Source organism: Eucyclogobius newberryi, unplaced genomic scaffold, assembly GCF_026437365.1.
Source record: "Eucyclogobius newberryi isolate DKJ021-1_F unplaced genomic scaffold, fEucNew1.0.hap1 SCAF_4, whole genome shotgun sequence".
NCBI lineage: Eukaryota > Metazoa > Chordata > Actinopteri > Gobiiformes > Gobiidae > Eucyclogobius > Eucyclogobius newberryi.
The window spans coordinates 31,655,747-31,678,988 of record NW_027316056.1 but is presented as its reverse complement, the minus strand read 5'-3'; the positions used below and the strand labels follow the sequence as shown (position 1 = coordinate 31,678,988).

The following is a 23,242-nucleotide window of genomic DNA, read 5'->3' as shown; positions in this document are numbered from 1 at the left end:
GCCTGACGGACCAGACAGTCTGGACAGTGGTACTTCTCTGGACAGTGGTACTTCTCTGGACAGTGGTACTTCTCCTCTGGACAGTGGTACTTCTCCTCTGGACAGTGGTACTTCTCTGGACAGTGGTACTTCTCCTCTACACACCCCGGGACCTCGCAGTGGACTGAGACCGGTGGATTATTGTTTAATAACGCTTTTCTTAGAGATCTGTTGGAGACGGAGAACGAGATGCGCAGAAACACGGGTCAGAGTTCATCTTTTCCCTCACGTTGACTTTGGCTTTTGGTTTACGAGTTTGCTTTGCAGCTTCAGTCAACTTTACGACATGCCAAGAACGCTGCTTTATTTAGGAAGCAATTCAGTTTGTTTCTAGTCATTATGAACTGGGGGCTGCGTAAAGCGTGTGCACAGGCGCATCTTTTCCGTGCGTTTTTGAACAATTATTACAACATTTCCTCAACATTTTTAAGAGAGTCCTGGCCAAGACCTTCACAGTTCAGTCATAACATCCACACATTTTAGACTATTACAAATGCGTTGCCTTAAAACAGATACACACAATACAAACCGTTAATTAGGCATTAATCTAAACTCACCTATTGTCGGGATCAGTGTTGTTTTAGTTTCAGGATATTTTAAAGTAAAGGGTAAAATTAAAAATCAAATTAAATCAGAATGCTGGATGTGAAATGTTGATTTGTGAGTACTTCCTGACTGATCGTGACTAAGAGCATATAAAATATTTCACATTTAGTTATTATATTATGGTAATACAGTGATTGTATAAAGTTATAGCTGATACTTTCTATAAAAAACTGGAGCAAAACTATTGAATTTAGGGCATCAAAGCGTCACAAAATAACATCACAATTTTGCTGTAAGTGCATTAACGATAATAATAATGTTCAACACAATAATCTGTAATATAACAGTCATTTTAGGAACCAAATAAATACATTTTAACAACAGTATTTTGTCATTAAACCGGCACAAACTTAATATGAAATACAAAAAATGTAATAATCAGAGCAGTAAACAGGTCAAATGTACTGCAAGAACAAGTTTCAAGCAACAAAATATGTAATTTCTCATAATATTGTTGGTGATATTTTGATATTTATACTTTATATTATCACCAAATTTAGCATTGTGATATTTTGATATGTCAATATATGCCACTCGCAGTTAACTTTATGTGCCTCTCCCCTTTCTTTTTTTTTATTTCCTCTCAACTTTAGGAGCTCTTTAGGTTAACTGTTCAGCAACAATCGCATCAGTAATTGTTGCCGCGGTAATCCCGACTTCAAAATACACCTGGGTCATACACTCGTTATGATAATACTGCCTTGTTTGTTCAGCCTTGCGCAGAAAATCTGTCCACATTTGTTTTTCGCCGTGACCTCTGACACAGGCTTTTCCACCACACGGGCCACACCCTCTCCTCAGTGTGTGTGTGTGTGTGTGTGTGTGTGTGTGTGCGTGTGTGTGTGTGTGTGTGTGTGTGTGTGCGTGCGTGCCTGCGTGTGTGTGTGTGTGTGTGTGCGTGTGTGCGTGCGTGTGTGTGTGTGTGTGTGTGTGCGTGCCTGCGTGTGTGTGTGTGTGTGTGCGTGTGTGCGTGCCTGCGTGTGTGTGTGTGTGTGTGTGTGCGTGTGTGTGTGCGTGCGTGTGTGTGTGTGTGCGTGTGTGTGTTAGTCTTTTTACCCGCTGCACAAAAGCCACGCTTGCCTGATTTTCCGCATGAAAGTACGTGTCCCTTTCTGTGTTTCTGCCATTTAAGTGTGTGACTCTTGACCCAATGATCTCTTCCTAAACCTAGAGACAGCATCGTGTTGCCTGAAATGTTCCACAGTATGGCATTAAACCTATACTGCATTTACTTTACGTTTTTGCTGCTCAATAATACCTAGAAAAACCTGCATTCCGCTGCGCCGCCTGCTTGTTTCCATGGAGATGGGTATGTTTAATGCCATGACATCTCCATGGCATAGAGACAAGTAGGTGGTGGACCCTCCAGAAAAGTTACAACGTGCACGTTTAGATGTTTTTTGCCATATTGATAATGTAATGTAAACATGCTATTAAAGGAGACATATCATGCTTTCTGTCTAGTGCTCAGTTTAGCTATAACAGACGTACGTGGATCATTATTTTACATTTTGTTCATTATAAACTGCAAAATGTATCTAAAACAGCTTCGTAAGAGAAATGGGACCATTCACTTCCTGTTAAAAACATATTTTGAATAGACTTTCATCTTTTTTTTTCCTTTTTCTATCTTATTTGACAGGAAAAGTAAGCGTGAAATGGGGTAAGAGAGAGGGAGGACATGCAGTAAATTGTCTGAGCTTTTCAAACTTGTTTTTTCATTGTTTTTACATAATGTACAAAACTCATTCCTGAACCTCGACCACGCGTATGACCCAGAGTCTAAATGTCTGGAATAAACACTTAATAATACTATAGGAAAGTGGGCGGGTACAGGGGATAGGTGAAAACAATCAATCAAACAAGTAAAATATATGTAAGTCGTGTGAGAGCTTTGAGTAGACTGACGGCGGTGGTTGTTGTCCACCTGCTCCACCCGCTGCTGCTCCGCCCGCTGCTGCTCCACCCGCTGCTGCTCCGCCCCCTGCTGAGTAATGCACACATGTGTCATGGACTGTGAGGCAAACAGCTGACCTCGGCACATGTCCTGTTTGTGCTGCCTTGTCCCGGACACTGCCCAAGCCAAAGGGAGCTGTGGCCTTTACGCGGGGAAAGTGCATTTTATATGATAATGATAGTTATAGTTATAGTTATAGTATATTATTATGGTGAACTTAAACAAGCTTATTTACACATCCTAGAACAACGTAAAGGGATGTTGTGCGTCATGCATGCAGTTTATTTTGTGATGTTGAATGTTGTGATGTGTTATTCACAGAAGTAGTCATCTAATCCAATGGAAACATAATCATCATAATAATCATCATAATAATCATAATAGTGGTACAATAAAGAAATGTCATCTTCTACATCCCTTCTTAGGAAGCATAACAAACACTGACATCAGGGTATGTGGGAGGGCACCTGCGGTGACAAACAGTGCTCAGTCTTGTGTACAGCAGTCGTTTAAATGATGGCAATACATTAAAGGGGATGTATCATGCAAAATATGAACTCTAAATCAAGATTTAAATGGACTAATAATCTTGTTACAAAGGCATTTCCTCGTCATTCCTTGACTCAAAGTTGTATTTTCATTGAGTCCTGCGTGTATGAAAGCTGCAACTGAGGCTCAGGGAATTCCTGTTTTTCACCTACCCCCTATCTCCGCCCACGTCCCTGCACTTAGCTGGGATTATTTGAAAAATCAAGACTTTGAGTGAAACCATGTTGTGTTCAAAAATGTCATTTAGCCACTTTTTAAACATTAAAAAGTGAATGAAACGTCACAATGAAGAGGCGGGACTTACCATTTCTGCAGTTTTGAACAGGAAGTCAATGGACCTATTTCTATTACTCGGTCGTTTTACATCAATATTACTGTTTACAATGAAAAAAATGTAAAATGATGATCTACTTGTGTTATAGTCATTACTCAGTATCCTGGGAAAAAAACTAGTGTATGTCTCCTTTAAATTGCGAAAAGTAAATTTTTTATCTTAAAATGCCCCCTACAGGTCGGATGATTCATTGAACTAAAAAGCAGTTCGGATGAATATAGTTTGAATTTTGGTAAAAAATATAAACATGTTATCACCGAATAGCACATTTTATAGGTTTATAATTTCACTTCCTGTTTGTAATTGATGGAAATCACACTAGGATATTACCCAGCAAATACTGGGCCAAAACTCATCTAAAGTCACCATTTTTTTTACTTGACAAATAAAAAATATAGACAGCGACTTTATTTTGTTGATGTAATGTTAAGAGAGTGCAAAAAAGTTGTTTTTTTGTGTGTAAATTCTGCATACATTTTAACTAGAACGAGTGTTCCTAGTGTGACGTAACTTTCTGTCATTTCCCACAGATTTTTCAGCATTTTCTCCACAAATACCTGCTCGATCGGTGTAAAACTATGATTTACATGTACAACAGGTACAAATACACCAAATAAAGTCAAAATTAGAACATTGTAAACCGCAGAGGAGGACACGTTTCCCACATTTGTATGTAATATTCACCGCCAGAGTAACAGTAACAGCGCCTTGGCACGGACGACTGTATTTCCAGCACAGGCACATTCCAGGTTAGGAAACTGGCCATGCAGGTAAACACAGGTGAGCATAGCCAGGCCCCGCCCCCTTGTCCTTTCGCTATGTGCTACTCCTGTGTGTGTGTGTGTGTGTCACTTCTCAGTCTGCACCATGACACCGACAGGACCACACTGGAGCTATAAACCCTGCTGTTTCTGCTAAAACTCTTCGATCAGGTGTGGAGCTGCAGGTAGGAAAAAGGCTAAACGGCAGTAACTAAACCTGACGTATAGAAGTTTGATCAAGTTGGTGTCTATATGTTTAAAAGAAACCACAGCAGGGGCTAAAAGTGGGTGGAAAGCGAGGGTTTGTGTTGTTGACTTGTAACTTGAGGCTAATGTGGCTAACAAGTAACAGGTGCAACAGGTGGAACAATGAAGTCACAGTTTCAGGCTACGAGGCTACGCTAACAACACTGGAAGTCACTGCAGTAACCTTTCTGAAAAGTTTTAAATGAACGGTATATTCCACAGCAAAGAGCAGGAAATGACAATTGCACTCATATTTTACTGCACTGTATATGCAGTATATAGACCATTGGCATGTCTTAAACTGACTGAAAAAGTACTACATTTTGTTTGGTAAAAGTGAAGCATCGCATATAGTTTCGACTCAAACATAAAAGTATTGAAGTATTTCACACAGATTTTGAAAACTATTAGAGTTTGATGAAGAGTTCTGCTGATTTTGGGTCAACAAAATCAAATGAGTCTTATTTTTACAGGTCGTATTTGTTTATTTGTCTATTTTTTGCTCCAAGTCAAACTCAAATTTAGGAAATCAAAAACTTTTGAACTCATGACGGTGCTTAAAAAGTATCCTCTCTAAACCACACGGAAAGTACTGTTTACTTTTGAGTCCAGTTCGAATATAATAAAGTACAGCTGCCTGCTTAAACTGTAAGTCTACTGTAAAATACACTCTTACAGTACTTTTGCTTTTGTAATGTAAATATAGAGCCTTTCCTTGTCAAGGAATAAGTTAATTTGGATTATAAAATTCAAAAGATTAAACATAAAACACAACAAAAAGTAAAACATAACCACAATGCAAAAAAATTAATTAAATTAAATTTAAAAAAAAAAATACAATAAAATACAATAAAATAATGTATACATTTTTATAAACTAAAAATAGACATCAACTACACTTAATAAATATATATATATATATATATATATATATATATATATATATATATATATATATATATATATATATATATATATATATATATATATATATATATATATATATATATATATATATATATATATATATATATATATATAATTTTTTTTTTTTTTTTTTTTTTTTAAAGTTCGATTTGGGCCATATTCTGTCAAATTTGTCTATTTCCAAATTAAGTTCTTATGTCACTCAGTTGGGTTTTTTTGGGAGGGGGATTGACTGGACAGTTTATTCTGCCTTTTCCCTCCATGAAGACGCTGTATTTGTTACGCAAAAACTTAAAAATTTGCCAAAGATTTTGCCAATGCCACGTAAATCCCCTTTTAGTCGATTTATGATCAAATCACAGTGTCGACCAGTTAGAAATACTGAGTAGAACTGCTGTATGAATGATAAGTACATTTATAGTATATTTATGAATGCTTTTTTCCCGCATACTTAACTGACACGTTTTTTTACAACGTTTTCCTTTAATTTGACGCTCCTCGAATATTTACGTCACTGATCCTTCCAGTAAAACGTTAATTGTTGTCTCTGGGATCTGTCCTTTTAGGGTTGGGTTCTGGTTTTACTTGTTCACAGTGGTTTCTGTGACTAAACCTGGAGTGACTTGAATGTGATATGTGCTGTGTCACGTTAACAAGATTATTTGTATTTGTATTTGACGCAATGAAAAAGGAACACAAATTTGGCTTTGTTTGAATGTTGAATTTTAATATCTGTTCCAAAAAACTCATAACTGAACTGAAATACATTTAATAAATATAATAAAATATGTTTGGATGAGCTATAGTTTTTGACATTCTATTTATCTGATATTTTTCTTATGAATATTTTTCAATCTTGTTTTTTCCTTTTTCTACACTGGGCGATATTGACAAAAAATAATGTCATTTTAACAGAAAAGTGATAAAACATGTCTTAAAACATTAGTTAGTTGATGTTTAATTATGAGACAAATATAGAATGTCTATCAAATAAATTGCGAAAGTCCAGAAATATCACCTTTTACTCTTTTTACTTTCTTTTTACATTTTCATTTCTATCAGCTCTTTTTGTAGCATTTTTAAGCGATAAACGATAAACGTCTTACGCCAAGTCTTACGCTAAATGTATTTGTCCTTTTTCCAGGTCCTTTTAACCGACTCAGCTCAGATCACGCACAGTCCAGGTATGTACTGGTGCAATACTGCTATATTATGTTTATACCCGACTGTCAATCACTGTATATACAATGCTGCGATGCACACTGCGTTATTAGACCAAAAAGTGCAGCATAAGTGTAAAAGTAAAGGAAGGTAAAAGTGACGCGTGTTTACATCATTAGCCGTAACTGTCAGGAGAGTCGAGGTTGCTGCGGCGACGTGGATGTAAACACGCAGCATCCCATAGTTCTTCAGGGGGAAACGAAACATTGAGCTGTATAATTAGTGTGAACAATAATTTAGGTTTTAAATGACTGTTTTTCTTTTTAGCTTATGATGACGGTGACGCGCTTCCATCTTTCACTTTGACTATTACGTTTTCATCTGCATTCCTCTTTTTTTTTCTTGTGCAGTCAAGGTCCACTGTCGGCTATAAAAGCTGTAATAAAACGCAGTAAGTGTGTCTAGACTTTTTCTTCTTTTTTAAGTAATATTAAAATCTACATGTTTTCAATTGTATTTTTTACTTCTAGCAAAACTAAGCTCTCGAAGTGATCAGAGGAGAGGAAATCATAGACGGTAATTGTAGCTTTTTCTTGTATTAGTTTGTTTAGTGTAATTTTGTATGTTTACACTCTTTTATGGAACAAAAAAAAGGCAAAATGTGAAATCAGATTGCATGTTTGGCATTACAACAGTTCAAAGTGTAGCACAGTTTGATTTAAATGTATTTAATTACAAATGCTGTATTGTATTAACACATTTATTGTTGGCATTTTGTTCGATTGTTTTGTTTTGTGTATTGATTTGTCAAGTTCATTTACATCAAAAGTCTGGACACACTTCTTTGTTCAATGTTGTTTTTCTCTATATTTAGTACTTTTAAATCCTGAAGACATCACATATATGACGCAAAAATCGTGCAGCAAAGACAAAAAAAAGTTACTCTTAAGTTTTTTGACATTTTAAATTCAAATTCCACAAAGTAGCCCCAGCTTTTTGTCCATAAGTTTCCAGATTAAGTTGCCTGTAATTGCTCTCCCTTCACTGCTGCTGTGCCTTCTCGGGGTCAAGAGCGTACGAAGCGGCGATCGGGCTGTTTTTGAAGCATCTAAAGCGTATTGTATTTTCCATACTATAAGGCGCACTAGATTATAAAGCTCATAAAGATTAATGGTCTATTTTCATCATTTTTCATATATAAGGCGCATTAAGCGAAACAAAACGTGTACCACACAAAATTGTTTCGAAGTCCGTAAGCACAACCAGAATTAATCCATATATAAGGCGCACTGGATTATAAGACGTCGTTTTTTAAAATTAAAGGTCCCATAACTTGCAAAATCGACTTTTCAGAGCTTTTAACCTTCTTACATTGCTATTTGTGCTTCATATATGTACCCAGAGTGTTTTTTTGATTGATTCCTGCAGTTTTTAGCTACAGAACAGACTATATCCTTTCCCCCCGCGCTGAGGGGGGAAGGGGGCCTATTTAAGTTAGCAAACATGACTTATTTTGTTTGTTTGCTGCCGCGGACACAGCTCGTTATTTGTCGTCAACATGCCTGGTTGGAGAAAATATATTAGCGTTAGTTTATTATTTACCGGGTGGGCGGGGCACACACGCGCTCTGAGACTACTCACGGGTTGGGCGGGGGAGCCAGATCGCTCTTCACAAGGGTGGGGGCGAATATCAAACCAAGCCTTTTGCATTTCCGGGTTAGTGAGGGGGTCCAAGGTCTGGGTGATATTTCTTAACTATTATGTTATGGGTGTTGCACAACCCTTATTATTATCAAATACACACTTAGGATAGACGACGAAACGTGAAAAAAAGCATGTTATGGCACCTTTAAAGGCATTTAAGTGCACCTTATTGTGTGGAATATACTGTAATTACGCGTCAGGCCCCATTTCACACGTAAATATAAAGAGAACTGACAAAGTGCGTCCAAACCTTTTTGATTTGAGGTGTGTATTTTAGAGATTTTAGAGGTTTTAAAGGTCTTGTGCGGTTGCGTAGGCGTCCGGAGATTGCCGTCCTCTCAGCAGAGCCTCTGGACTGTAGTGGGTGGAGTCCAGGTGGTGCGCCGATCGACTCCGCCCCGCACGGCCCTCCTCCTCCTCCTCCTCCTCCTCCTCCTCCTCCTCCTCAGGTAGATAAAGTGACTTTTGTTTTGTATACTCTATGATAAACCTGTTAAAGGAGATGTACGTGTTGTGCTTAAACGTTAGGCGGGCGATGTGGTGATAAAAAACCTGTGACAGGTTTTGTTATTTTGGTGAAATCGTCATATCGTGAGTCACAATTTTCTTTCTATTTAATGCTCAAACTCGGACACTTTTTGTGGCGTGGACTTTCTGAAGAAGCAGATGATCTTTTTGACTTGTTCCAACCTTGTTACAGCAGCGTTTCCTCGTCATTCGTTCAATCAAAGTTGTTTTTTGATTGATTACAGCGCGTTTGAGTAATTCTGTTTTCATTTACTCCCTAGCCCCGCCCACATCCTTGTACTTAGTAACTTAATTGTGATTATTTGGGGGGAAAAGCAAGACTGAGTAAAATGTAGCACTCTTAAGTGTCACGTAGCCACTTTAAAAACACGTTAATTACAATTAATACTAAGTACTAATACTTAATACTAGTTACTTACATGTGTTACGGGGAAATGTGACTATGAGGAGGCGGAGCTTATCAATTCTGTAGTTTTGAACAGGAAGTCAATGGACCTATTTCTATTATTGAGCCGTTTTAGATCATTGTTGTGGTGTTCAATTCACAAAATGTAAAATAATGATCTACTTATGTTACAGTTTAATATTAAGTACCAGACAAATATAATTTAAAGTTACAGTTTGCAGTGTTATTCGACAGTATTTGTGTCTGAATCCATTGTTCTATTGGCTCCTCCAGTCCTGTCATCAAGTCCCAAAGCAGAAGACCCGGGAAGTCCACGTCAAACCTGTAGCAACCCCACGTCTCCTGAACTGCACCTCTCCTCCTACTTCTACTACTACTATTACTGTTTCTGCTACTGCTGCTACTACTACTTCTACTTCTTCTGGTGAGCTCATTTCAACGCGCGTCCATTTTCCCTCGAATGCAAATAAGAAAACAACAAATGTTTCGACGGACAAATGCAAACAATTTAGCACAATGATGTTGAGGATTTCATTCTATCACAAATAAATTCAAAATGCATCAACAAAAACTGAAAGAAAGAAGAAAACTCAAACTTGCCACAGTAAAGTTAAGTACTCCATAAGGCCACAAAACCAGTAGCCTCATTGAGCCATCATCAGAAAAGAATTCTAATTGACTTTACTCATAAACATAAAAATGAGTGAATACAATTGGAACTTCTACAGGTATTATCAATGGAAATAAAGTCTTATAATAATAGATTTGATCAAGGAGGATGGGAGTCTGATTTTGATTGCCATGAAGTACTGACTGTACAAAACCCATGTGGAAAGACGAATCCCGTGGTCATGGAGAAGATGTCAGTGTGTTTTGAGAAGGGTCAAATCATTGGCATCGAGCAACAATGACTTTCTTTTTGACAGGCAGTGCATCTTTGGCTTTTGAAAACATAAACCTTTTAAAATGGCTCTCATCTGTTTTTGCAAAGTAACTCTTGTAACTCTTATAAAACACTTACGTGTGTATTATATTTCATTGTGTACGTATGTTTGCCAACAGGAAAGAAGCCTGCCAAACCGCCAAGGCCGTCCGCTCCCAAGAACAAAAAGACTTCCATCGACTACGACGTAATCCAACAGACCAATTGCACCAGATCTGTCACTGTTCATTGGAGAAATACAACCAGCACCAAGACTGGTGTTGATACTACTACTACTACTACTGCTACTACTGCTACTACTGCTACTACTGCTACTACTGCTACTACTGCTACTACTGCTACTACTGCTACTGCTACTGCTACTGCTACTACTGCTACTGCTACTGCTACTACTTCCAACTTTGTACAGTGCCCCGTCCCTCTTCCCCGTATCAAATCCAAAAGGCCACTCGAACCCCAAACGTTGGTGCAGTTCAGTGAAAACGCCGGCCCTTCAAACTGCGTCGCGGACAGCGTCTCGTCCAATAAGTATCTACAAGAATTACTGGAAGTCTTCGACGCCGAGAACATCGACATTTTCAACCAATCTAGCGCCGAGAGGGAAGATGCAGACGAGATGAGCGCCGCAAATAGCCTCCGCGCCCGAATCCAGGCGTTTGAAAGCCAAGCCGAAGCGCCGGAGCCGGTCAAGCCGCAGCCACAGGCCAGAAAGAGGCCCCCGGTGGCGGCCAAGCCCTCTGTGGCCGCGAAGCCGCAATTCGCCGAGGACGATCTTTACGAAGATGTCTACGATTCGCCCCCAACTCCGGCGCCCAAACCGGCCAAGAAACCGCTGGAGAAAAGGTTTTCGGTAAAGGAGGAGTTGAACGCGGTGTTGGCTCAGCACAGGTCCAAGCCTCCGATGTTGTCCAGAGCGGACAGTATCCACGGTGATGACAGTATCCACGGTGACGAGCCTCCGGTCAAGCCAGTCAACGAACCGCTCAAGCCCAATCTGAACGTGAACAACCATAACAACCACGCAGCACAGTCAGTGTACGACGACGTGGAGGATGGAGCGAGTGAGTGGCTTTTTATCCCATTCGATATGGTTTTACTATGTCAAAATTTAAAAAAACTTTGGAGACTGATCTTAATAACTACTTTTAATACGTTTAAACTTAAAGTGCCTATGACAGGTTTTTACGATTTTCTCATTTTGACTTTATTTTGTGTATTTATACCCGCCGTACATATAGTTTAACACCAATTGAGCAGGTATTTGTGGAGAAAACGTTGAAAAATCTGTGGAAAATGACAGGAAGTGACATCACACAAGTTTATGCAAAGTTTACACAAAGAAACTACTTTTTTGACTGTCTAGACATGAATTCAACAAAATAAAGTTGCTCTCACATATTTTCATTTGTCGAATAAAAATAATTGCGACATTTGATGAGTTTTGGCCCAGTGTTTGCTGGGTAATTTCCTAGTGTGATGTCATCAATTACAAACAGGAAGTGGAATTTTAAACCTTTAAAAATGTGCTATTCTGTGATAGCAAAATGCAATATATATTTATCTTAACTGCATTTCAGTTCAGTGAGTCGTCCGACCTGTAGGGGGCGCTTTAAATCTTATCTTAACTTTGAACCATGTTGTTGCTTTTTATCGTCGACTAGTTACAGTATTTTGCCTGTTTCTTTTTCTGGACTGTACACACTCGCAAATACACATGCTTAAATAAATGATATATTCTCTATCTAGAAGCCTTCAGTCATCATATTTCAACCTTTTTTGGGTTGATAATGTATATCAAAAGTCTAGTTGACTACTAATTAATTGATTGTTCATTGATTATTAGAGTATTTAACAGGCCAAAGGATTTACTGCATTATGATGACTTCCTGCCCACACACACTTGTTTCCTGCTTATTCATTTATTATCATTATGATTATTAAATGTCTTTATTGTTTGGAGTGACAGTAGTGCAGTCATAGAAAGTACTATAATATAATTTTGTTGTGACGCTGAAGGTAGAGAAGAGTCCGAGTACGAGTACGAGTATGTGGAGAGACCGCGTGAGTAATCTGAAAACAGAATTATGTTCCAAAGTACAGCCTAAATTTTAACCTGTTCAACATTTCTGAAAAAATATCTTAGTGTCCGAGGATTTCAGTGAAACTGCAGACAATTACTACGAATATCCAGAGATGGAGGAGGACCAGGCCTCAAGTGAGTTTCTTCTTGAAATGCACCAAAACATAATTTATTTATTATTTTATGACTTTACGACTTTTCTGGCCTTATTACCACATGATCAGAGGGACCTGAAACTACAGAAACTCTGTATGAATATGTGGAATATACGCAGAAGAGTGAGTTATAATATTAGGCAAATGTATGAGGCAAGTGAGAATATCATTATGAAGCTTATGTTTTTGTTACAACCCCAGAAGCTCCTGAAAAAGTGCCCAAAAAAAACGAGGAAAAACCTCCAAGTGAGTACCACTCACCAAAGGGACACTATGGGCTTGTGAGCTGTTGCGACCTTCTCTTTGAAGACCCCCTGTTTGTACCAGTCTAAACCTGCAGCCCCCACAATGCATCACGTGAAAACAAGTATTATTCATGTGATGCATTTATATCTGTCAAAAACACGAGTGTGGTCCACGTACCACATTTCCTCTGATATCTGTGGGTTTTTATCATTTCATTTGCACTTATAATATTTTTGACTTAACCTTCTGACCACACAAAGTTCTGGGGACCCTCTACACTCTCTAGCGCCCCCTCTAGGGCATCCTACCCTCAGGTTGGGAAACCACTGGACTAAACAAAGGTTTAAAGGTAAAATATGCAGGATTTTGATACAAAACAAATAAATGGCTTCTGTGTTTATATTGTGTAGCCAAATGGCTCTCTGTGAGGCTCCCTATAGGCGCCATGGAAATGTTCTAGAGTGTTGCATTAAACATGTCCTTTTCATAGAGACACATGCCAAGTTTAGATATGTGAAGAGGCTCATGGTAAGAATGCAATTATCAATTGAAACATCAATAATTGATTAAATTTAAAGGTGGTTTAGTTCAAACTGTAGAACCTCTCAGGATATTGTGAGTATCGTTTACTGTCCCCCTGATCCATGCACCATTTTAGGCACATGTACATCCATAGGAAGCCCTGCATATTTTACTTTAGCTAATATTCCTCTGGGACATGTTTGTATGTTGGTTTTGTCTCTATGGAATGTTTCATAATAATACAGTCTGTACTTCTTTCTTATCTTGGTGCTTTCCTTGACACATTTCTCTGTTTAAGGCGTGGAAGCATCAAAAACCCTCTCGCTGATTGACTATCCTTATATTTGATGAATTTCTTTCTCTTTCAGATGTTCTTCCAGTCAGACCAAAGCCAACAATGGACAACTATGTCGGCTCAAGACAAAGTCTGACCAGGAGACCGACCACCATCATTGTCCCCAGCAAAAGTGCCTCATGTGAGTTCAGCTGTTTTTTAAATGTATTTTTATTCCAACTCGGTGCAGAACGTTTGTATAGATTTCAGTAATCCTGTATCATCTTGTATTTGGTGTTTTAGCGTTTTTACCTACCCCCTAACTCCGCCCACTGCCATGTACTTTCTTCTTGTGATTATTCTAAAAAATCTGACTCCTGTAGTTCTTTTTCACTAATCAAAACCGTGTAACTGAAAATCTTCTGCTTGTTGGGGTGAAACGCCACAGTGAGGGGGCGTGTCCTCTCAGTTCAGCAGTTTTGAACAGGAAGTTGATGGACATATTTTAATTATTAAGCCGTTTTAGATCAGTACTGCAATTTTTAAAATGAACAAAATGTAACGTCATTATTTATGTTTTAGTTTATGCTTTAAAAAAAAAAAAAAGAATCTCTTTGACTTTCATTTAAGTCAAGCACTGTTTACCATCAAACAAATTGTCATGAAAAAAGTACATTTATTGCTGCACACGCTGAACCTTAAAGTGCCCCCTACAGGTCGAACAACTCATTGAATTAAAATGCTATGACTGAATAGCACAGTTTTTAGGTTTATAATTTCATTTCCTGTTCGTAATCGATGACATCACACTAGGAAATGACCTTATGTCATGTCACTTTTTTAAAGATTTGACAAATAAAAATCAGAGTGACATTATGTTTGTTGAATTAATGTTTAGAGAGTCACAAAGGTTGTCTCTTTGTGTATAATTTACACAACGCATAAACTTTGACTTGAATGAGTGTCCCTTGTATGATGTCACTTCCTGTCATTTTCTACAGATTTTTCAACATTTTCTCCACAAATACCTGCTCGATTGGTGTAAAACTATCATTTATATGCACAACAGGTACAAATGCACCAAATAAAGTCAGAATTAGAACATCGTAAAGACCTGTCATAGACACTTTAATTTACAATACGCTTGTTTCACTGGGGTTCTTCAGTAAACACCTGTGTTACATTTAGTTTCAGATGGTGTTCAGGAAAGCCCCCCTCCCCTGCCTGTCCAGACGCCCGTGGGAGCCTCCAGAGCGCCACCGCCGGCCAAACGACCTCTAAGCGCCTCTTTTCCACGGCAGGTAATCCACACGCAATACTGTGAACTGTGTCGTTTGGCATATCAATTTCTACACGTTTCAAATCTACTAAATACCCACCGTTTCGCACGCCGCCCTCGCCCTGTTCTTCTGTCGAACAAAGACGCTCTTGTTGCCCCGAGGCTCGTATCGCTGTGACTTCGGTGTGTCTTTATTGTGGATTGGGTTGTAAAGGTGCGTTTGTCCTATTTTAGGTGTCCGAGAGTCCCAAACCAGAGCCGTCGCTGCCGCCGCGGTAAGTCCTGGCAAATGTGCTCGAATAAGACTCTACGGGGCTGGTTTGGATGAGTATGACAAATGCACAACTTTTACACGACATTACTTGACTATGAGTATTACCTTTTCAAGATAAGAGACTGAAAGTGTGTGGCAATGTCAACGTTACTTGCTTAATTGATAGTTGTGATTAATTGTGAGAACTAGTTCAATCTATACACGCAGAAAAGGTCAACCTAAAAGAAAAGTGGGTTTTATCTGGCTGTTTATTATTACTATTATCGAATAAACTGTGTCATCTCACTAACTTAGTAATTAACTTAGCACTTTATTTATGGGTTTATGTTTGTGGGTAAATTGTTGTGGTGTGTGTGATGCGTGAATGTACATTTTCTTTCTTCAAATTTAAATGTTTTTATTTATTTTTTAGTAAAGAACATATATTATTAAAAAGAAATGTTTAAAAAGAAGAAAAACATGTCCAGAGAGAGAGCAGACAGAAAATAAAAGTGGCAGACATGCAAAAAAAATAAAATAAAAAATGATTGAAAAAAACAAATAAAATCATGGCCTAGAGAACCCTAAAACATGTTACGTTTTACATTTTACGTATGTCCATTATAATCATGTCCATATATAAGTGTGAATGTATATTTTCAATACAATTTCTCTCCTTTTCTCTAATGTTGTGTTTTTTTAAATGCATCCAAATAAAAACAAGAAACGGGACCAGAAAGTGGGACCAAAAAACTAATTAATAGTAATAAAAATAATGAAAAATAATCACAATAGTACAATTGAAAAACACAAATAAAATTAAGGTACAGCAAGTCCAACAGTCAAGTCCCATTTAGTCAAACGTTTAGCAAATTTTTCCCTTTTTCAATTTTTTGACGTTTATTACTATGTCAGTCCAGTCTTCGAACATCGGTGATGTTTGTGTCATCCATTTTCTTGTGACGGCCTTTTTTCCTGCTGCAAAAGTATGTTTCAAAAGTATCCATTTATTGTGTCCATGGCAGGAGTTTTCAGGCCCAAATACACAGTTCTAAAGTTGAGAGAGACGACAATGTCAAAAACAGTCTGCAGTGTGTTGTTAATTTCAGTCCAATATTTCTTAGTGACAGGACGGTCCCAGAACACGTGTCTCCAACAGTCAGCATGAATAATGGGCACTTTGACATGACGTTATGAAACTATCATTTTCTTATGTACGTTTTGCTTTCTTCCTTAATTTGCCATGAGTTATACATCGTCTACTGTTCTTAACATCACACAATTTCCAGAAAAAAAGTGTCTAAACAGGTTTAATATGATTTGCAATAAGATGTTACAGTGACTTTAGATCTATAACTAGTATTCTGTGCCTAAAATCCTTTCAAAAATCACCTTCAGTTTAATAATTCACACCCTCTGAACACTCTTGATGCTGATAGTTGCTGATACTGATCTATTAAATCACATTTTCTAACAAACCATGGCATTTCACACGTTTTCATAGCTGTACAATGATTTAAATTTTTTAATCCATCCAGGAGGCTCACGACCAGTAAAACCCTGCCCCCGCGGCCTCCGCTGGCGAGGTCCGGCCCGGGCAGACCCCCCCCGCCGCGCATGGAAGCCGTCGGCCGCTCCAGCTCCTCTCCCTGGGACTCTCCGCCCAAGCCCCGGGCGCAGAAGCCCCAAAGCAGAGGCCCAGTGCTGCCCCCGAGGCCCAACCCAGGACACAGGCTCTACAACAAATACACTGTAAAGCATGTTCTCGCTGTAATAACGCATTCGGTTCACAGAAATGATCAATTGGTCAATTATGATGGTTCATTTCAGCTTCGATTGCCCCACGCGGTCGCATCGTGTGACTACAACGGCGGCGAGAACGGCGAGCTCTCGTTTCAGGTGATTTCCAGCAGCATTACAGTCCTTTACATTGAGTTCATACTGTTTATATCACAAATTAGCATCAGTTATGTATGGGACTCGGCTCTTGTTTCTATTTGCTGTCAATGCCTGGTTTAGAGAACAATAATGCCAGTATATGTATTTGATCTGATGCTGTATTTTCCACCAAAAACCTTACAATACATGTTCAATCATTTTGGCGAACTGTTGTAGAAAAATGAAGTCCTCGTGCTGGTAAATCCACTAGACTCCAACGTGTACGAGTGTCAAGTGGGCGACAGGAAAGGGCGAGTGCACAGGTCAAGCATGAAGGTCATCACGCCGCTTTCCACAGCCGCGGATGTCGCCGCAGCGCCGGTACGTGTTTCTATTCCGTTTCAAAATATGTCAAATGCAAGGGCGAGTTTCAAACTGTTTGAATTTTCCACTGATTGTCGCTGGTCAAATCCAGACTTCTTCTGTGCGGTTTTACAGTCCATAAACCTTCGCCAAACTTGTTCAGCGGTCAAACTGTGTTCACAACAAACGCATGAGCATAATATTGATGTGGCCTAAGGGCTTTTATTCTTCTCCTTTTTTCTCTCGGGAAAATGAGGTATAGAGTTCTTTTTAAATATATATTTTTTCTTTTCTTTTTAGGGTTAGTAGTAATTTAATATATATATATATATATATATATATATATATATATATATATATATATATATATATATATATATATATATATATATATATATATATATATATATATATATATATATATATATATATATATATATATATATATATATATATATATATATATATATATATATATATATATATATATATATATATATATATATATATATATATATATATATATATATATATATATAATTTCGATTTAACAATTTTTTTAATATATTTTTCTCCTGACCCTGCCTAAATACCTCAATGGGCAAATGAGCTATAGTTTCTTTTAAATATATTTTGTAATTTTAAATAAAAACAATTTTTACAGTTAGTACGTATCTTTTTAGGGTTAGTAGTAATTTAATGACTTATATTTTTTCCAATTTAACTTTTCTTTTTTTTTTTTAAACGAAACAAAAACAAACAGAACAGAACACAACTAGAGCAAAAGTATAAATTAAAAATACATATAGACATCAACTACACATTTAAATTACATTTTTTTAAAAAGTCCTATTTGGTCGTTTGTCGGTCAAATTTGTCCATTTCCAAATTAAGTTCAGATTGCGCATTATTTTTACGTCAACAAAATGTTTTAAACCCACACAAATGCTAAATATGTCCAGTTTATGTAGCCACACCTTAAAAACGACACAAACTAATGCTCTGCTTTCATTAGGGGGTCAAACTCACAGCATCGGGCAGCGGATTGACAGTGGAGGTCCTGCACGACTTCAGCCCAGGTACGAACAAGTGCAAGACGAAACAAGATCTCCTAGACGTGTCGATGGATCGGAGGCGGAGGACAAATCTCCCCTCGCCGCGCCGTATCAGATCCTTAACGTTCATCCATATAGTTCTTTTATTTTCATTCTGATCGTTTCCTCAGAGAATCCCGGAGAGCTGTGTCTGAAAGCTGGAGACGTGGTGACCATGGTGGAGCAGGTGAACGGCGAGTGGTACAGAGGAACACGCAGAGACTCCAGCGGCTTCTTCCCCATCAGCTACGTCCAAGTCCTGGTACGGCGCTCTCGGCTTGTTTGAAAAAAATAACAGTAAAAACAAAATGTAGTTGTTCTAATTGGTCATGATGCGACGTCTTTTCTACTCCAGGAAAATTCAAGCGAGAAGCCGTCTGCAGCTGTTAGGTATTGTTCTGTACCCGACACATTCTGTACATTTACTGCTTGTTTGGTCGTTAATTTATTCCTATTTTTATTTATTTATTCATGACAAACAGAATTCACAAACATAGGAACTTTCTTTGGTGATTTGGCGCGACATAAAACAATGAACAATGGTAAAAAAGACCTGTGTAAAATCTAAAATAATTTAAATCTGCTATAGGATAAAAATGAAAATGGGCTTACTATGTACACAAAGTTGAATTTACAGATGTAGTGCAGAAAGTGAACTGTGCATTGAGCGATTGATTCAAAAGAAAAGATGACACGAAGAGAAAAACAATAAAAAAGCTACATAAATCTGGACAAAGCACACATTTCTCCGCACAATTGTCACATCTATACCGGCGTTTGACAAATGTCTCCAATTTCAGGTTCCATTTTAAAACTTGGGGGAGAAAAATCCTGTTGTTCGAGCCCAGTTGGTTTATTCTGAGTCTTTATTCTTTGAGACAGGGTTTTTCCTGTAGAAGTATCCATCTGCTGTTTCCATTGCTGGAGTTGCGTTCCAGATACGTAGTTTTAAAGTCAAGTGGGATGTTAATGTTGAAGATAGCTTTATTATTTGTTCCATTTAAGTATTGTTGTTACATATCAGCGTGTTTAAATTATGTTGTATTTTGTATTGTATTAGAGAACAATTCGATTTTTACGCTAGATTTTCTAAACTAGCAACGTCACTGTGACCAAAATGGGTATTGTGGACAGACTGACAACAATATTGGGATTGAACCAGCTACCTTCTGGTTTGCGGGTAAACACTCGATGCACCAAACCAAAAACAGTATTGGGATTGAACCAGCTACCCTCTGGTTTGCGGGTCAATGCATCACTTCTGTACTATATAACAGATCTCAGAAATAGGATTGAAGTTTAGTTTGTAGAGACTCTTATCGTCCGAACTGATCTTCCGATGACGTTGCGACGCTAAAACGGCAGTTAACTCCGAGTCTTTGCGGCGCAGTGGCCCGCGGTGCGTGGCCCGGTTCGACTTCGATGGCGAGCACAGCGACGAGCTCAACTTCTCCGAGGGCGACGTGATCCAGCTCAGGGCCTACGTGGGACAGGACTGGGCCCGGGGGCAGCTGGGGGCCACCGCCGGCATCTTCCCCCTCAACTTCGTGGAGATCGTCGAAGACCTGCCGCCGGAGACCACGCCCGCCACGCCCGCTACGCCCGCCACGCCCGCCAAGATAGCACTGCCTGGTGAGTATATGAGGGACGCGAGGAGCAGTTGAAATATCTAATTTAACTGCTGATTATTAAGTTAGTGGAGCAACAATAACCGAAATATTGTGATATTGTATCGTCAAACGTCAAATTATAAGCTCCTTTGTTTACATTCACTGTGCATACAAGTACTACATAGACCATGATCCTTTGCTACATGTGAGTGCAGACAACATGAAGAAATAACAGTTTTTAAACACTTATTTTTTGGAATATGGCGGTAATTATTCGCACAAACGCTCGTCAAGGCATTTTTGAAGGAAACAGTAGTATTTCCACAGTTCCGTTTGCCTCGCCACAACATTTGCAGGAAATATCGTACCGTGAAATCGACATTTTGACAATATCGTAACAGGAGATTTGCCGCCTCAAGTGAAATATGCGGTCACAGTTTAAAAAAAAAATTCAACCTCATTTGACACGGTGACATCCAGCGATAACGATGCGAAGCTGACGAGCAGACGCGTTCATTGTGTCACTTTTAGCCGCCCGGAACGAGTCCGAGTGGCATGTGAGGAATCTGCTTCGGTTGTGATTTCATTCAACAGTTGTTTATCACGGGTGCCACAGCGGGTGCCTTAGTTGGCCAAAAATAGATTTAAACTTTACACTACTTGACATGTTTTGTTCACAGTGTCGGCCATGACTTGATATTTACCTCAATCTATTTCTCTTTTGCTACGGCATGAAAACCACACAGTTATTATGAATGTAAAGGCAAGTTAATTTATAGAGCACAATTCATACACAAGGCAATACAAAGTGCCAGCAAGAGGCCGGTCCATGTTTAGTCCTGACTCTGGCACCAGCAGGAGGCCGGTCCATGTTTAGTCCTGACTCTGGCACCAGCAGGAGGCCGGTCCATGTTCAGTCCTGACTCTGGCACCAGCAGGAGGCCGGTCCATGTTCAGTCCTGACTCTGGCACCAGCAGGAGGCCGGTCCATGTTCAGTCCTGACTCTGGCACCAGCAGGAGGCCGGTCCATGTTCAGTCCTGACTCTGGCACCAGCAGGAGGCCGGCCAATGTTTAGTCCTGACTCTGGCACCAGCAGGAGGCCGGTCCATGTTTAGTCCTGACTCTGGCACCAGCAGGAGGCCGGTCCATGCTTAGTCCTGACTCTGGCACCAGCAGGAGGCCGGTCCATGTTCAGTCCTGACTCTGGCACCAGCAGGAGGCCGGTCCATGTTCAGTCCTGACTCTGGCACCAGCAGGAGGCCGGCCAATGTTTAGTCCTGACTCTGGAGAGGCCAGTGAGCAGCCGTTACAGTAGTCTAATCTACTGGAGACAAACACATGAATAAGTCTCTCCAAGTCTGGCCTAGACACTATACTTTGGATTTTAGATGGTTAAAAGCAGCTGATGTTATTGATTTGATGCTGTTAAAGTTCATGTCTGAGTCCATTATTACCCCCAGATTTCCAGCTTGATTTGCATTTGTTTTAGAGCGAGACTCTGGAGGTGACCGCTAACACTTTCTCTTTGTTTCTGTGGCCCAAAGACGATGATTTCAGTCTTGGAAAGAAGATATGCACTGCAGCTAGGCCATTTTAAACTTGCATTTACTTTTACTAGCATAATTGAATTTAGTAAATACTTATTAAGCCTTATTTTGCACATATTCTTTTAACAATTGAGTCGAGAGCTACAAACTACTGTTGTGTTGCTTCCTTGTTATAAAACTGTGCAAAGTTGTTCCCAGATATTTGTACCGGTTGCCAAGTAAAAACTCTCCCCCGTTTCTGTTGTAGGCATGACCACACCTTCACCCACTCAAGTTCAGGTAACTTCCATTCCTCCATCTACACCTGCTCCACTGCTCGTACCATCACAAACTTTACATCTCTCTCACGTCGCCACAGTCGAGCTCGAAGTGGGCCGTGGCGCTGTACGACTTCTCCGGTAACGCCGACGGAGACCTGTCCTTCCAGACGGGCGAGCGCATCCTCGTCACCAAGCACCTGGACGAAGAGTGGAGCAGCGGCAGGCTCAACGGACGAGAGGGCATATTCCCCCGGGCTTTCGTCGCCAGCACAACCGGTGGGCCGCCATGTCGGTATCATTGCTCTCAAACAACTCAAATAGGTTGTAAATGTAGTTTTTGTTTTGTCTGTGCTGATGCCAGGAGCAGGTAAAGCGTCACCCGTCACGAGTCGTCAAGGTGAATCGGGGAGCGGCGTGAGTGCCCGGGCGCTGTACGACTTCACCTCCGACTGCGATGAAGAGCTTTCCCTGAAGGTTGCCAGATGCTAATGTTAAATATACTCATGCCGTCAGTGAACCGGTGTGACTATAAACCCGTGTCTCTCTCTGCAGGTGGGGGACGTCATCGGGAACATAGAGCCGGTGGGAAGCGAGTGGTTCCTGGGCGATCTGAGAGGGAAGCGGGCGATGGTCCCAAAGAGCTACGTGGAGGTCTTGTGACGGCGCCATCACAGAGCGTCTGGAACTGCAGTATTTATGCAGAAGTCACTGTACTTTTGTATGTTTTTATTGTTCTAAATTAAAGAAATGTGGTTGTCATGCAATGTTTTCTGTGCAAGGGACAACTTATTTGATCGATTACACCATGTGAGAAAAATGTAATGTGATTTTTTTCTTTACCCAGAGATAATTTCAACATTTGAAGCTTTTAATCCCATGTTGCATTTCCACACTAATGAAACTTAATGCGGTAGTCTGACTAGACCATGGAATACATAAATCTTCATGCCGGTTTTCCAAAAAAATTTTATTCCCACATGCCTAATCTAGTGGTCAAATGATTGGCCAGACAAAGTAAAGGGAATTGCTTAACTGATCAAAACCAACGGTTGTAGGGCAAGTTTCCTCATCCAATAATTGAAGCACTAAAGTTAAAGGTGCCATAACATGCTTTTTTTCACGTTTCGTAGTCTATCTTAAGTGTATAATTAATAAGGGTTGTGCAACACTCTTAACATAAGTTAAATATCACCCAGACCTTGGACCCCCTCACCAACCCGGAAATGCAAACAGCTTGGTTTGATATTTGCCCCCACCCTTGCGAAGAGCGATCTGGCTCCCCCGCCCAACCCGTGACGTAGGCCCCACAGCTGTCTGCTGTAAGCTCCGGAGCGAGAGAAAGTCTTTTGAGACTGAATAAAAACGTGTTTATTCTACAGCGTGCGCAGAACAGATATAAAGTCTTGTCCGTCGCGCTCTTATTTCCTGGTTTTTCGGTATCGGATAGAACTTCTCTCCGTTTATTTTCCCGGTTGCTGCATCAATTGCCACATAAACCACCATTGCGATAATAGTAAG

At 39.5% G+C, this 23,242-nt stretch overlaps 1 protein-coding gene and 1 long non-coding RNA gene across 5 annotated transcripts; both read left to right on the top strand.

Moving 5' to 3' along the window:
* The first annotated feature begins 4,321 nt into the window (after positions 1–4,321).
* Positions 4,322–8,727, top strand: LOC140378246 (uncharacterized). The gene is made up of 5 exons (XR_011930158.1): positions 4,322–4,431; positions 6,564–6,603; positions 6,991–7,031; positions 7,111–7,156; positions 8,601–8,727. It is a non-coding gene; the product is annotated as an uncharacterized lncRNA (long non-coding RNA).
* Positions 8,728–9,499: 772 nt separating this feature from the next.
* Positions 9,500–22,472, top strand: sh3d19 (SH3 domain containing 19). Of its 4 annotated transcripts, none has more exons than XM_072463990.1 (20): positions 9,500–9,642; positions 10,281–11,222; positions 12,178–12,222; positions 12,305–12,376; positions 12,466–12,519; positions 12,598–12,642; positions 13,533–13,640; positions 14,627–14,739; positions 14,952–14,992; positions 16,509–16,722; positions 16,801–16,869; positions 17,086–17,229; positions 18,227–18,290; positions 18,437–18,567; positions 18,661–18,695; positions 19,696–19,937; positions 21,712–21,743; positions 21,823–22,000; positions 22,092–22,198; positions 22,277–22,472. In XM_072463990.1, the coding sequence occupies exons 2-20, from the start codon at positions 10,778–10,780 to the stop codon at positions 22,382–22,384; spliced, it is 2,247 nt and encodes a 748-aa protein (XP_072320091.1). In that variant the 5' UTR covers positions 9,500–9,642; positions 10,281–10,777; the 3' UTR covers positions 22,385–22,472. The 4 variants fall into 4 exon arrangements, with proteins under 4 accessions (XP_072320091.1, XP_072320090.1, XP_072320089.1 ...); XM_072463989.1 differs by having other exon boundaries at positions 22,089–22,198; XM_072463988.1 differs by having other exon boundaries at positions 22,086–22,198.
* Positions 22,473–23,242: the final 770 nt, after the last annotated feature.